This window comes from Ctenocephalides felis, unplaced genomic scaffold (assembly GCF_003426905.1).
Source record: "Ctenocephalides felis isolate EL2017-DRISC unplaced genomic scaffold, ASM342690v1 CF-g0.4_SCAFFOLD_01492, whole genome shotgun sequence".
NCBI classification, from domain to species: Eukaryota; Metazoa; Arthropoda; class Insecta; order Siphonaptera; family Pulicidae; genus Ctenocephalides; species Ctenocephalides felis.
In genome coordinates this window covers 8053044-8067013 of record NW_020537646.1, presented here as the reverse complement: position 1 = coordinate 8067013, position 13970 = coordinate 8053044, and the positions used below count along the sequence as shown (strand labels likewise).

The 13970-nt window shown below is 28.8% G+C and overlaps 3 protein-coding genes across 3 annotated transcripts; 2 read left to right on the top strand and 1 right to left on the bottom strand.

Moving 5' to 3' along the window:
• The first annotated feature begins 920 nt into the window (after positions 1 to 920).
• On the top strand, positions 921 to 2432 carry LOC113369804. Its single transcript, XM_026610376.1, has 3 exons — positions 921 to 1000; positions 1682 to 1828; positions 2021 to 2432. Exons 1-3 carry the CDS (start codon positions 950 to 952, stop codon positions 2333 to 2335), a joined length of 513 nt encoding a protein of 170 aa, XP_026466161.1. The 5' UTR covers positions 921 to 949; the 3' UTR covers positions 2336 to 2432.
• A 440-nt stretch (positions 2433 to 2872) lies between these two features.
• On the bottom strand, positions 2873 to 7645 carry LOC113370762 (3-oxoacyl-[acyl-carrier-protein] synthase, mitochondrial-like). The gene is made up of 6 exons (XM_026611452.1): positions 7471 to 7645; positions 7106 to 7360; positions 6601 to 6737; positions 5907 to 6082; positions 3753 to 3984; positions 2873 to 3481 (listed from the first exon to the last, which is right to left on the bottom strand). The coding sequence occupies exons 1-6, from the start codon at positions 7643 to 7645 to the stop codon at positions 2948 to 2950; spliced, it is 1509 nt and encodes a 502-aa protein (XP_026467237.1). The 3' UTR covers positions 2873 to 2947.
• A 2144-nt stretch (positions 7646 to 9789) lies between these two features.
• Positions 9790 to 13719, top strand: LOC113370462 (apolipophorin-3-like). Its single transcript, XM_026611130.1, has 4 exons — positions 9790 to 9912; positions 12645 to 12857; positions 12929 to 13130; positions 13564 to 13719. The coding sequence occupies exons 1-4, from the start codon at positions 9862 to 9864 to the stop codon at positions 13689 to 13691; spliced, it is 594 nt and encodes a 197-aa protein (XP_026466915.1). The 5' UTR covers positions 9790 to 9861; the 3' UTR covers positions 13692 to 13719.
• Positions 13720 to 13970: the final 251 nt, after the last annotated feature.

Here is a 13970-nt window from a genome sequence, read left to right as displayed (position 1 = left end):
ACGCAAATTAGCTGTAAATAGTTTTATTTAAAAATTAAATCCCAAAATATTATTAACTGAAAGAATTGATTACAACAAACGCCTACGATTAATTAAATACTTTTTGCTACATTATTATCGATAGAATTCGAATTCAATCTTATATTATTAAGAAGAAATTACTTTAAACAAAGTAGTTAATTAGTAAATTAGTCAATGTAATAGTTTCTATGTAATCATTTATTTATTTATGAGTAATAATTTAATCCAAATTATTTTCCTAATTATGACGATTGTTTTAATTATGTACAATAACGTCATTTTCAATGTTTTTATGTTATATTATTTTCTGAAATAACATTTAAATTAGTTTATAAATTTATTATCAATAATAATGAAATAAATAATTAAAAAATTTAATTAGTTTCTGTTATCTTATTGATTATATGACGCGTCCTATTTTAATTTTCTTAATCGAAGTATAACTCATAATATTATTTTATGATCTGCGAATTATTAAACAAATCATGAGCAATACTCAGATTAAATAATTTTTTCTGCACAAATCAAAACAGGTATATTGCTCTATGATTTGCGAATTTTAAAACAAATCATGAGTAATACTCAGATTAAATAATTTTGTTTACACAAATTACAGCTGTTATATATTTGTTACCCCCCATTATTATTGTTTAATAAATACAAACATATGGATAAAAACATTATATCATAGTTTCATTAATTAAACATTCATGGAATAATTCAAACCACGATATCGTCATAAAAATATTTTGATACACATTGCATTGCTGAGATTTGTAAAGTCGATAAAAATGAACATTCCTAAACAGTTTTTGCAAAATATTCTCAATAAACATTGAAAACTTATAAAGGCGGCAGGAAATCGAGTTTTGACTCATTTATTCGCAGAATATTGAACAAATCGGTTGTGAGGGAAAAATTAGTAACAATGGAACTTAAAATACATGTGCTTTGCTTGGTATTATTTGTGGTATGCAATGTAAGTTAAAAATTATTTAATTTATTTTATTTATTATTTAATATTTTATTTATTAATAAATCTTATTATTAATATTAATATTTATTTACTCACTTATACTGAGCTGACGAACTTAATCCATTCATAATCTTTCAAAAGTGAACCATTATCAAATCATATAATCATATATACAAATAATTGTAATTTTATTAAATAAAAAAAATATTTTATTTTCTTCGTCGATATCGTACTTGAATGGTTTACTTATTCGTTTTTGGAAAAATAAAAAATATTTTTACTGTGCACTCGATCAAAGAATATATTTTATTTTTTAAATTCCAATGTAGGTAAATATTGTGTTCTAATAAATTTCTAAACTTTCATCCAGTTCAACTATTGAACCTTTGGCTACGAAAATGTTATTTGCAAAGTACACTGCTGTACGAGCCAGCAAGCCGCTCAAGTACTTTTGACACAAAATATATCAAGATTTTCCAATAATTATTGAAAATATAGTTCAAAACCAAAAATTATTCTGGAAATCTAAAAATTAGAATAAAAATTTAGAATATTCGATAATTTAACGTTAAGTGATCGGCACCTCGTATGTCGCCTAAAGGCGACGCTTGTAGCGAAAGAGTTGAATTCTTTAAGATTCTTTTTAATGAGTAAATAATTTTTTTTTGTAAATAAATTATATAGTTGGGAAATGCCAGTGAAATATCTACAGGTCACACTAGAAGACAAAAACGTGATACTGTTGAATACAAGAACGCCAAAAACGCTTTGATGTCCACCCTTGATAATTGGCGAAATGGCGTTCAAAGATTTTATGTAAATGGAGTACGGGTAAGAAATTGAAAAATTTACTGACTATAGTAATAAATCAAAAATTTGTGTAATTTTGAAATGCTGTGCTTAGTAATAAATCGAGAATTTTGATTAATTTTCAAATTTTTAAGCCATAATTCGAACAAACGCATTTGATGTTCTGCTTTGCTTTGAACTATCATACTCTATAAAATAATAATCTATTATCAGGTGGATTCGGATGCCCAAGACGTATCCCGAACGGTGCAGAAATTCAGCCAGAGCATCGGCCAAGCCGGCAACGCCTTCATTTTTTCCCTTCACGGAACAGGGGCGCGCAACGTCCGCACCGGCGAACTTCATCCCTACGCAGACTTGCCCTCGTCGAACAAAGTCAAACGTTTATCGATGATCTACAATGAAAAATCACCAAAAAGCGATGAACTGGAAACCGCTTTTTCGAAAACGTACAATTTCAGATCACGGAAATCCCATCGCAATCGCCTTGTGCTGCCAAAAGCCCTTAGACCACTCGTCAGTTTTTGAAAACTGACAGTTGTAATAGTAATTTAAATAGTATATTTATATAAATCGTGTCACTTTGATTATAATAAATAGATTAGTCTATAGCAGAAACTAGAAAACAACGAAGCAAGTCCTTGGAATAATTTGTCAAAAGATCATTGTTATCTATTTACATTGAAGTAACTAACTGGTGGGATGCAACATAAATATAACGTTAAAACTACCTGAAACACAACATTGTTCCAATCGATTTTCATATAAGTAAAACATATAATAATCCAAGATTTATGTAAATTATTATTTATACGTATATGATTAGGCGTTTATAGGTATGTAAAAACAATTTTAAATTAATTTTTAATTTTAGTAGGTATACAATTTTTAATTTTAATATTTTTATTTATAAGATTTTATGTAATTTACTTATTATAATAAATACCAGTATCAATACCCTGAGTCTTTCATCTTCGATCTGTATGAAAATTAATTAAAATAATTCACATATAAGATTTTATTATCAAACATTTTACCTGCATAAGTTTATACATTTCTCTAAAATATTTTTATTTTTGGATTAACACAATACTCAAATTACGCAAAAATATAACCATACAAAAACACAATTTGTGACTATTAATTTTCGACATCTACTAGAAGAAAATGTTTCTTGGTCGGTTCAAAATTCGTAGGTGAAAAGTTATTCAAAAATTCGCTTGGCCCAAGTATTGATTCCTTATACGACAGAGCATCAGTTTTTTCTTGGGTTTCCACTACCTTTTCATCATTCATATACTCGGCAAATACAAGAGTAGCGTTCGTACCGGCGAATCCGAAAGAATTTTTCAACGCAATCTTTCGACCACTGTTTTTCCAAACAGCAGCCTTGATGGGGACGAAATTCAAATCCATATCTTCAGTAACGTTAGTTAAATTTAATGTTGGGGGTACCATGCCGGTGGCTACTGATTTGACCGCAAAAATTGATTCCAAGTTGCCAGCCGCGCCTAAGAGGTGACCGTGGGCGCCTTTTGTGGAGGAGACGAAGAGATTTTTACTGTGGTCACCAAAAACGCGTTTCACGGCTTTTGCCTCAATAGCATCGCCCATTCGAGTGGAGGGTGCGTGAGCATTGATGTAACCGACGTCCGTTGGACTTATTTTAGCATCCTACAGAGGATTTTGCTATTAACAACAATATTAAATTCAAACTGTGTTTTGCGTATAAATAAATTTATTTCGCTTTAAACGTGCGTCATTGACATCATCACTCTTTTATAGCATAATAAAATCAAAATTTTATAAGTCAATAAACGAAAATGTCAGAAATTGATTATGGTTTTGGTAATAGTTATGGAGTTCCTCGCCAACGTTAGATTTAGTAGTAGAGCATTAAATTACGTTACATATCAAATATTATTACTATTTCTATTATTCTTACCTCTAAAGCCCGCTGCATGGACAGCGATGCACCCATGGCCTCTCCAATTTGTGCTGCAAGTTGTGTTCCATCGGCGCTGAGGCCACATCCCAGAATTTCGGCGTGAATATGAGCCCCCCTTTTCGTTGCGTGCTCCAACTCCTCCAAAATGAACACCGCTGCTCCATCGCCCATCACGAAACCATCGCGGTCACGATCGAATGGACGCGATGCACGTTGAGGATCATCGTTTCTGATAGAAAATTGATAAACAATAAATTGAGAATTGACAATTAACAAACAATAAATCTTGATATAGAAAATAAAATATAATATTCATAATATTCGGTTGTATCTTAATCAATTAAAATTAGGACTAGACAATATTTACAACTGTGAATGAACAAGTAATTTAGGTATAAAAATGAAGGCGTAAAATATAAAATTATCTGACAGTGATTCATCTAGTCAAGAATTATCTTGCCAGTTGAATTGATAAATGATCAATAAATATTACGTAATACTGATTTCTAAGAGATAGTTAACCCTCCGTCGGTCGGATATTTTATCACCTTCCAACGGTCGGAAAGGTCTGGCTGGACCACCATTCATTTTACATGCATTTATATGGGATAAATGAGTTTTTGGTGTCTTATATATTAACGATTCTTAGTAGTAAATATTTATAGTTTTGATGTTATCCTTTTCTTACCGTCTTTTGCATGTGTTGAGCTTGCTGATAATAAAAATATTACATATTATATTATATAAAAAAATCAAGAAATATAAATAAATTGTTGCTTTTTTGTTAATTTTTCTGTTTTATATTAATGAAAAACAATATTTATTCTTTTTCGGCGTCTTTGAAATGAATGAGAAATTCAAATGAAAACGAAATGAGGTGCGTCGCCTTTGAAATGAACTGTAAAACTCAAAGTGAAAATATAGTTTCATTACAGGTTTTCCAAAAAAAAATTTCGAACGCAGTACGGGTAGAAAAATTGTTGATAATGTGTGCATTACTCATCCGATTTTCAGTGTTTGCGATTACCAATAAGTTTGGTAGGTTTTCAAGGAACTCTCGTCATGAAAATACTAACATTCATGTTACAACACATAGCAATGAATATATACAACGTAGTTTGAATAGAAAATACCATGAAAAAAGACAAAATACTGGTTTACATATATCAAAAAGCGTATATTTCATATAAAATGTATGGGTGGTCTAGACAGACCTTTCCGACCGTTCGAAGTATAAAGAAGTTAATATCCTTATAATTATCGTTCTGTACATTTTTTTGTCCTGATTTTTTCATTGATCGACAGCTAATGAAATTTTAGGAAAAGTCAAGAAATTTCAAGTCGATAGGATTACTAGAAGTATTTTTTTTTTAATTGAAGTCGAAAAAAGTATGGCCAGACCACGCCGACCAACGGAGGGTTAAACCACAGGCTTATTTTTCAAATAGAAGTTGAAATTATTGATATTATATAAGTTTATCATGAAATCAGTATTAACCCTAGAACGGTATCTGCACTCCTTCGAGGCGAAGGGAACGGCGTACGTACTTTTGTTATGGAAATTTTAATAAAATAAAGACTATTTGTTACTAAGTTACAGAGTTTTATATTTTGTGAAATAACCTTCAATGATATCACAAAGTATACAACGACAAAAGACGTATTAAAAATCATTTGTTAAACACAATATCATTATAGGGTTAAAATGAATAAAATACAAAATACTGATATATTAAAATTTATCATAAAACGAAAATAAACATAATATTAGGTTTACCGTAATCAAATAATATGCAAAATTATTATAAGAATATAAAAAATGCTTTGATTATAATAATGCTCTAATTATAATATTGTTTACATTATAGGTTTGTCATGAAAATGAAAGGATAACAACAAAATGTAATATTGACAATATTATCAAGTTTAAAATAATGTAATCAGTACTTCTAAGGTATTTATGCAAACGCTAAAACTCTGGAGAAATAATCTAACAATAATATTATTTGTTTATGTAGTTTTCTCAAATATATTTCTTTAAATTTTACTTTTACGATCATAACTATATCATCATGGCAATTAGTAATTGTCATAAATTATTTCACGTATCCCTCCAATGAAGGTCGTAATGTCATTGTTGTCAATATTTACCTCGTGGTGCTGAGAGCTCGAAGACGACAGAAGGCGGCGACCGACAGCGGACTAATGGCTGCTTCGGCACCTCCGCAGACCATAACATCGGCATCCCCCGAACGGACGAATCGGAAGGCGTCGCCGATAGAGTGGGCGCCGGTTGTACAGGCGGTCGACACCGAGTGTATGGGACCCTGTTTTCATAGCAATTATTTATTAGGTGCATTGTTTATATATTCACAATGTGAATTACTCTGTTTACAAGAATTTTAAATTTATTATGTAACAAAATGGTCTGAAATTACAAACATAATAATGACTCAATTGAAATTATTCTTTTGAAAATGCAAGTTGTTAATAGTCGCTCAACACTCAAAACATTTGCTTGTAGTACTGGCACTTACAAGTGGTACTGGCACTTGTAAACCCACTAATTAAATAGCAATACCACGTAACATATATTTCCTAGTATAAATTGCATATATATATATTGTTTTAATAATAAACAAAATATTTTTTTTATTTTGAAACGTTCTAATTTGGAATAATATTGGAAAACAAAAATTAAAAAAAAATGACCAAAGTCAGAACTATTTCTGAGGATTTTCTAAGATTGCCTGTTATTGACTCGACTTATTTACATTTTTATAATATCATGATTAGTTTAATATTTACGTTTTTGTATATGCGGTATGATATTTTTAAACTGTACCTTGAATCCATATTTCATGCTGATATGACCTGCTGCCATATTTGGAAGAATTCTTGCTAGAAAATAAGGACTGACTTTGCTGTAGCCCATTTTGAATGCCGAATTTGTATTGCAAACTTCTTGTAAATCGATCATTCCTGATTAAATAGTTGTAAGATACAAGAAATATTAGAACATAATTTTCAAGAATTCAACAAATTCTGCAAAAACATGGTTATTGTACTTGTTTTGTCCTTATGCTCATATTTAAAATTCTTTATCGTTTTTAAATCTATTATTGACAAAAATGTTATTATATTTGAATTTATATTTGAACAGCAATTAGAACAATTTTCTTTATCAGCTGCTGTGATAAACATCCCTAACCTAGTGCTTCAAAAGGCAACTCAGTAGTTGACCATTCTATTTCTGATAAGATTAGATTAGATATAAAAAATATTTATAGAGGCATGCTTAATTTATCTTTTAAAACACTTAATTTGTCATTTGTTATCTTTTTTTCTACCTATCCCGACAGCTACCCCTGTCCTCAACAGTTGCTCCTCATCTTCGGGCATCCATTTAGCGTCAAGAAGTGCTTCATGGGCAGCCAAAACGGCATAAGCAGTAGACAAGGCCATAGTTCTCAAAGAACTCTTTGCAAAATATTTGGTCAAATCCAAAATATCATCTCTTCCTCTTCCATGAGGAATAACAGCTGCCACGGTGCAAGGCAATCGACTGTATTCCTTTCCTAGCTTGCGAATTCCGCATCCTCCTTCTAGATAATAAACACAAAAATCGCATTATTATGAAGACGTTAATTATTACATTGTTAAAATGATGTTATATGATGTTCAGGCGCAAATAATTGAATGTTATCAAAATTACCTAAAACTGTTTTCCAGGAATCTTGCACGTTAAATCCAAGAGGCGACAATGCGCCCATTCCTGTGATAACAACTCTTTTCTGTCCATTTTGGCTAATGTTGCGCTTCTGAAATGACGATAATTTTAAGGAATTTAAGAACAATTTATCATTGAAACGGCCTATGGTCGCATGCATTCTGATCGTAATAACAAAAATTTTGACAGCTGATTTGGCATTGTTTTAAATAATTTTATATTATCCAGTTGACGTAATAAAATTATATTAATAATTTAGAAGTTTCAGTACAGAGGCATTACCTTTGACCATTACTGCGCTTCTTTCCACGTCATTTAATGCTAATAAAAGTTATTACATTTTGGCACTTAAGTAAATCAGTTATGTCCTTTTCATATCAATAATATTACTTCTGTTTGTTGAACCTTGACTACATGTTCAAGTACGGGTTATCATTTTTGCGAACCGGTAATGACTTCAATGACCCCATGTGTGCTCATAAATAAATAATCTTCTTCAATCAGTCAATCTTAATATAGGAATTGGCAGAATGCAAGACTAGTCAAATGGAAAAATATGTTAATAATGTTTACAAGGAACTACATTATATAAATTGACTAACCAGAAACTGAAAATTGTATCAATACACATTACTTTTAAGATCCAATATTTTTTTAGCAATAGACATTATTGATTTAATGTATCACACATTAAATTCTACATTCCTACAAAATTCAAACCAACAACGACGAAGATCTGCGCAATGTCTGAGCTCTTCAACGTATCTTATTTTGATTATGTAATTTGTTAACAAACATATCCTTGATTTGTAAAATTAATTAACATAAAAAATATAAATAGTTGTAGAACTTCAAAATAGAGTTTTCTTGTATATATTATCTTATTATTAGAGCAGTTCTTACCAGTTCGTCATTTGTATGAATAATATTTGCGTTACGCATGTCTGACGATCAGGTCAGAATCCAAAATCCATTAAATTATTACTCATCAAATGTTTCCACATTAATTTATAATACATAGTTCAAAGGATTACAGTTAATTGACAAACAAATTTTCTATCAACATTATGTATTTTATTTCAATTCCTATTTACTTTATTAATTATTATGTATATTTTATATATATATATATATATATATATATATTTTGCTTACTTTAGCAATGCTTATCACAAATATAACAAATATTATATTATATTAATAACTATTATTAATTAATTATTAAATAATATTTTTAAAAATACACTTACCAAAATATTTGTTTCCCACGTATCAGATGTTCCACCACAACAAGTTTGATTTTTTAAATTCTTTTCATAGAAAAATTCTTCTGTATTTTTTTTTAAATTTCTATATTATCTAAAGCTTTTTTACATTGTACTAAAAGCTTTTTCTATATCGAAACCTGATACAATAAGAGATTTACCTTTTGTTATGGTTTAAGAAAATCAGTTGTGGACAACACACGGTTCTGGGGATACAATCATAATTATATCTTATTATATATATATATATATATATATATATATATATATATATATCAATTTTACTTAAGATCTAAATTTATAGGATATTGACTTTTACTTACTAATAAATTAACTACTTATGGAGACAAATATACAAATTGAAATTTATTTAAAAAATGCTTAAAATTTATATAAAAAATGCTTGAAAATTATATAAAAAATGATTGAAAAAATTGTTACTAGAATTGGGATTCTAGAGTAAAAATTCAGTTAATAATAATAGCATAAGTTTATAAAATTTTGAATTTATAGGCAACACATAAATGACTACATTTTGAAATTTTGTATAATGGAATTTGTTACAATTGTTAAAAGGTATATAAGAAAAATTATAATATTATTATACATTTCCTAAGATATATATCCATGGTATTTTTAACAAAGTTTTGGCCGTTTTATTTTTATCAAATATTCAAAGATATCTTTGTTAATTTGTTATATCTATCCATTGTCTTTTTTAACAAAGTTTTTGCCGTTTAATTTTTTTCAAATTTTCTAACATATCCACGGTATTTGATAAAAATATAATTTTCTATTAAATTAATACCATATACCGTTCTTTTTTGCTATATATATATAATGAAAAGAGATCAGTATAATTCTAAATTGTATATTTTGTGTAGCTTTAATTTTTAAATTCCAAAGATATTTATATCTATTTATATCAATTCTGGACCCGGTTTCTGTCCGCCTTGCCTACGCCTGTTCGAGGGTTATTGTTGTCCCGGCGAGACGTCCGCCTGGTCGACCGGCGCTGATATAAAAGTCGACGGGGGTTGCGACCAGTTTCCAGTTCCGTGCTTATTATCAATCAAGTAACACACATCACATCAGATCACATCACGTTAAAATGGTCCCAAAGTTCGCTCTGGTCTGCTTGGTAGCCTGCGCCTTTGTCCAGGTCAGTAGTAATAGTCATATTATTAATTATTGTAAATAAATCGAAGGTATATTTTATTTATTCGCATAAAATATAATTTAAGATCAAACCTCAATTTTTTTATTAAGTGGAGTTTGTATTAAGTGTATTTAAGCTCAGAAGAAATTTAAAGTACAATCAAACCTAAGGTGACCATATTTTTTATTTCAAATCCCGAACAGAAATTTGTTGCAGCTGAGGGAGGGGGTTTAAGTGAATTTATATAATTGAAATGTGCTTTTTCAAACAATTCATTAACAGAAATTATGCATAACTAACACCAGTTGGCAATTTTATCAGTATTTTGATTTTTTTTTAATTAAAATAACTGACAATTTTGTGGGCAATTATATTTTCTCAACTATGGTCTTTGTCGCTTTTAGATACTGCATAAAAGTCTGAACAATTTTCTTTATTATTAACTTTAGTAAGAAATACTTATTCATTCATACATGTTTATATATTTATTTATTATATTTTTATATTTATTTTATTTTTGTAGCTAATGATGTCATGATTGAATGTGTTTATTGAAGTAGCATATTACAATTTTTATGGTTAATATTTAGTAAAAATACTTCTAGTTTTAATACATTCAAAGTGAACAGTTTTTATAAGATTTTTTTCAAAAATTGCGAAGAATCCGGGATAAAAATCCTGAATCCGGAATTTTGTTCCTAGAAAAATCCGCAACTCCGAAATCGAACTTATAAAAACATGATATCTTCAAAACTGTATCTTTGATAATCGCGTCTTAAATCAATTTTTCTAATAATTATTACCTATAAGATTTTAAAATCTTTTATTTTGAACCATAATTATTTTCATTTTGTATTATTTATTGGGTGGTGTACAATTGGGTGAAAATGATAATTTACAGACTGCTTTCTAAAGATTAAATTTTTTTTTTTGTTGTACAAAAACAAATAAAAAATAAATTTCATTAATAGCATTAAAAACATAAGCCATTTTTTCAAAAAAAAATTCTACACAATTTTTGTCAGGCCTACTTAATGTTTTTATCACTGTATATATTGTATTTTTCGACGACGAATGTAATTTTTGTTATATAGGTAAGGTATATATATATATATATATATTTATATTATATTTATTCATACATAAAAATATATTAAATTATTAAAACTTGTCGGATACTTTATAGAAATCAGTTTTATTAAATGTTTATTTCAAATTCATGTAATCTTCGTTAGAGCAAATTTTATTATCTTCATTAATATATAAAAAATATGTTTTGCATTAGTTATGATTTTATGAAATAATCTCTGTGTGGGAAATTCTGTGAAATATGTAATAAATTGCTGATAACCGCGATGTCAGCCTCAGTGAACTTTTGGATTAGAGTCATAACAAGATCAACTATTATTATAATAAACAAAATAAAATTTTACATCATGGAAAAAATTTACTAACAAACATATCGTCGATTTAACTAATTGTTTCAAAATAAATTTTCTAATTCCTGGTCAGTAATTGTACCCAATCAACTAAAATCGAAAAATAGTAAAGAAATGGATCAAGTGGATCAAATTAGCTCTTCATAGAATAAAAAGCATAAGTACAAATTTATTAATATCAATAATGCAAATGAATTAACCATCACATAGTCAATTTAATTGTCAATTTGCGTCATATTATTATTTATAAAGGCATCAGCAAAAACAAGCCTGATATGAGGTATGCATATCTGATGTGTTCGCGATTTTTTATTGCCTCAATAGAATAGATGATGATAATATTAATTTTCTTTTCTACTTCGATATATGCAATGTAAAATATAATTTTATATGTATTATGTTTAGATATCAATTATATATTTAATCAAATACTGTGCGATACACTTCTTCACTCTCAAAAACCTAACTATTTAAGAAGCACTATATTTAAATTTTATAATTTTTATTTTATTTTTAAGTGGGTATCAAAGTCATCTCTATTTACAATTAACGTAGAAATATAAGATTCCTGATCATAAAAACGTGAACTTTTAATAATTCATTCTACCACATGAAAAACTTTATTTACTCTCATTTAGAATTAGTATTCTGATCTGTTCCTATATCAACCTTGAATACTAATGATTATGATCTTGATGCACATTACAATTTGCTTTATGTTTTATTAAATTGAATATTGTATAGATACTATTGTATCAATAATAAGCGTATTAATTTTCTTAAGGTGTTGACAACGATATACAAACAAATTCTTGCCATTTAATTCACGACAAAGCATAATTTGTATTTCAAATGATAATTTCGTTGCATGAATTCAATTTGTAAAGGTTTATTTAAATTTAAAGGATCTGTTATGAACAATAACTTAATTATGATGCTAATTTACTTATTTGAGACTCGATGTAAATAAAATAATCGCTCCAAAAACAATTATTTTGATAAAATTTGGGTGTAAGTCATGGAAGAATATAAAAACCCTCAACGCCTATTTGTTGAATTGGTCAATTTTCATTTACGAATGTTTTTTACACTTATTGTGTGAAAGAAAACTGTTTTTCATCGATAAGATAGAAATATATATTATTTATAATGAAACTGATATCACTACCGCTTGAAATCAAACTGTCCGAGACGAGTATAGATCCTGGAACCTTGTAGTTGCAAGACCAAAAGCTCTACCACAGTGCCACGATAAGCCCAACTATTGAAAATTAATATTTTTTTTTTTAATTATAGGTTGCCCTCTGCGATGCTCCCACTGACTCCATGCAACTGCCTTCTTTACAAGAAGTTAAGGATAAAGCCGATGAGGCATTGAACAATGTCCAAACTGAATTCCACAAATTGGTTGGTGTTCAAAACAACGAAGAATTAGTCAAGAAAATCAGTGATGGAACTGACCAACTCAAGGACACTCTTTCAAACTTCTTGGGAAAGCTCAACACTGAAGTAAGAGAATATATAAGTAGGATAGATGATGATATATTATTATAGATAATAAAAAATATTTTTTCCTTTAGGTTAACGAGCACGGAAAAGGATTCAAAGACCTGTTGGCTTCAGTAACCACCACTTTCAACGAAAAAGTCCGCGAACTTGAGCAACAACATCCTGATGTGAAGAAACAAGCCGATGAGGTAAAAGCTAAATTCCAAGAAACTCTGCAGACCGTTGTTAATGAAGCGGGAAAATTGACTAAAGAACTCGGAAAAAGTACTGAAGGTACTTCTAAACAAAATATTGCAGTATTTCCGTATTTCGTTGAATGATTTTCTAGATAAGTTCTTGCATGATAATAGTTCTATGTATACATATTTCTTGAAAGATTGTAAAACCGTACCAAAAACTAATACATCTAAAAAACTGATCTTGAACAACAATTAAACAATATTTAACGAATTTCTACTTTCGACAAAGTTTTGGCCGATTTATTTTTATCAAATATCCAAGGATATCCATGGTATTTTGACTTTGGTAGATTTCAGTCCCCTTAATTATTTAACTATATTAAGATATTCTGTCTTAATTTCATCCAATTTTAGTATCATTATTACGAGCGCCTAATTGATTTCTATTACGCAAAACTTCAATTATTAACTAACTCCACAAAAATACGGTGTTATTATTATTAATTATATTATTTTTTTCATTTCAGGCATGAACGAGCAATTGAGCAATTTAACTAAAGAAGTTTTGACCCAAGCCCAAGCAGTGGCCGCCGACGTGCGTTCCAGTGTCGACAAATTCGCCAAAGAACACGAAGCCACCCACACCGGCCACTAATTATAAACAGAAAACCTTCTGTGATCATCATTTATCATATCAAATATATATATAAATTCATTAATTAATTAAAATTTGTTTTATAGTTGTTTAAATAATCTTCGGATATTTGTAAAAATTATTTGGATGCTCATTTGATTTATATTATAAATAAAATAATTCTATAATATTATGTTGTCTCAATTATAGTTGATTAGTTTCTGTGCAAAGTGATTTATTAGATCGTATTGTTACACATGTAATGAAGTACAAAAAGATCTTGGCACTAAATTTGAATAG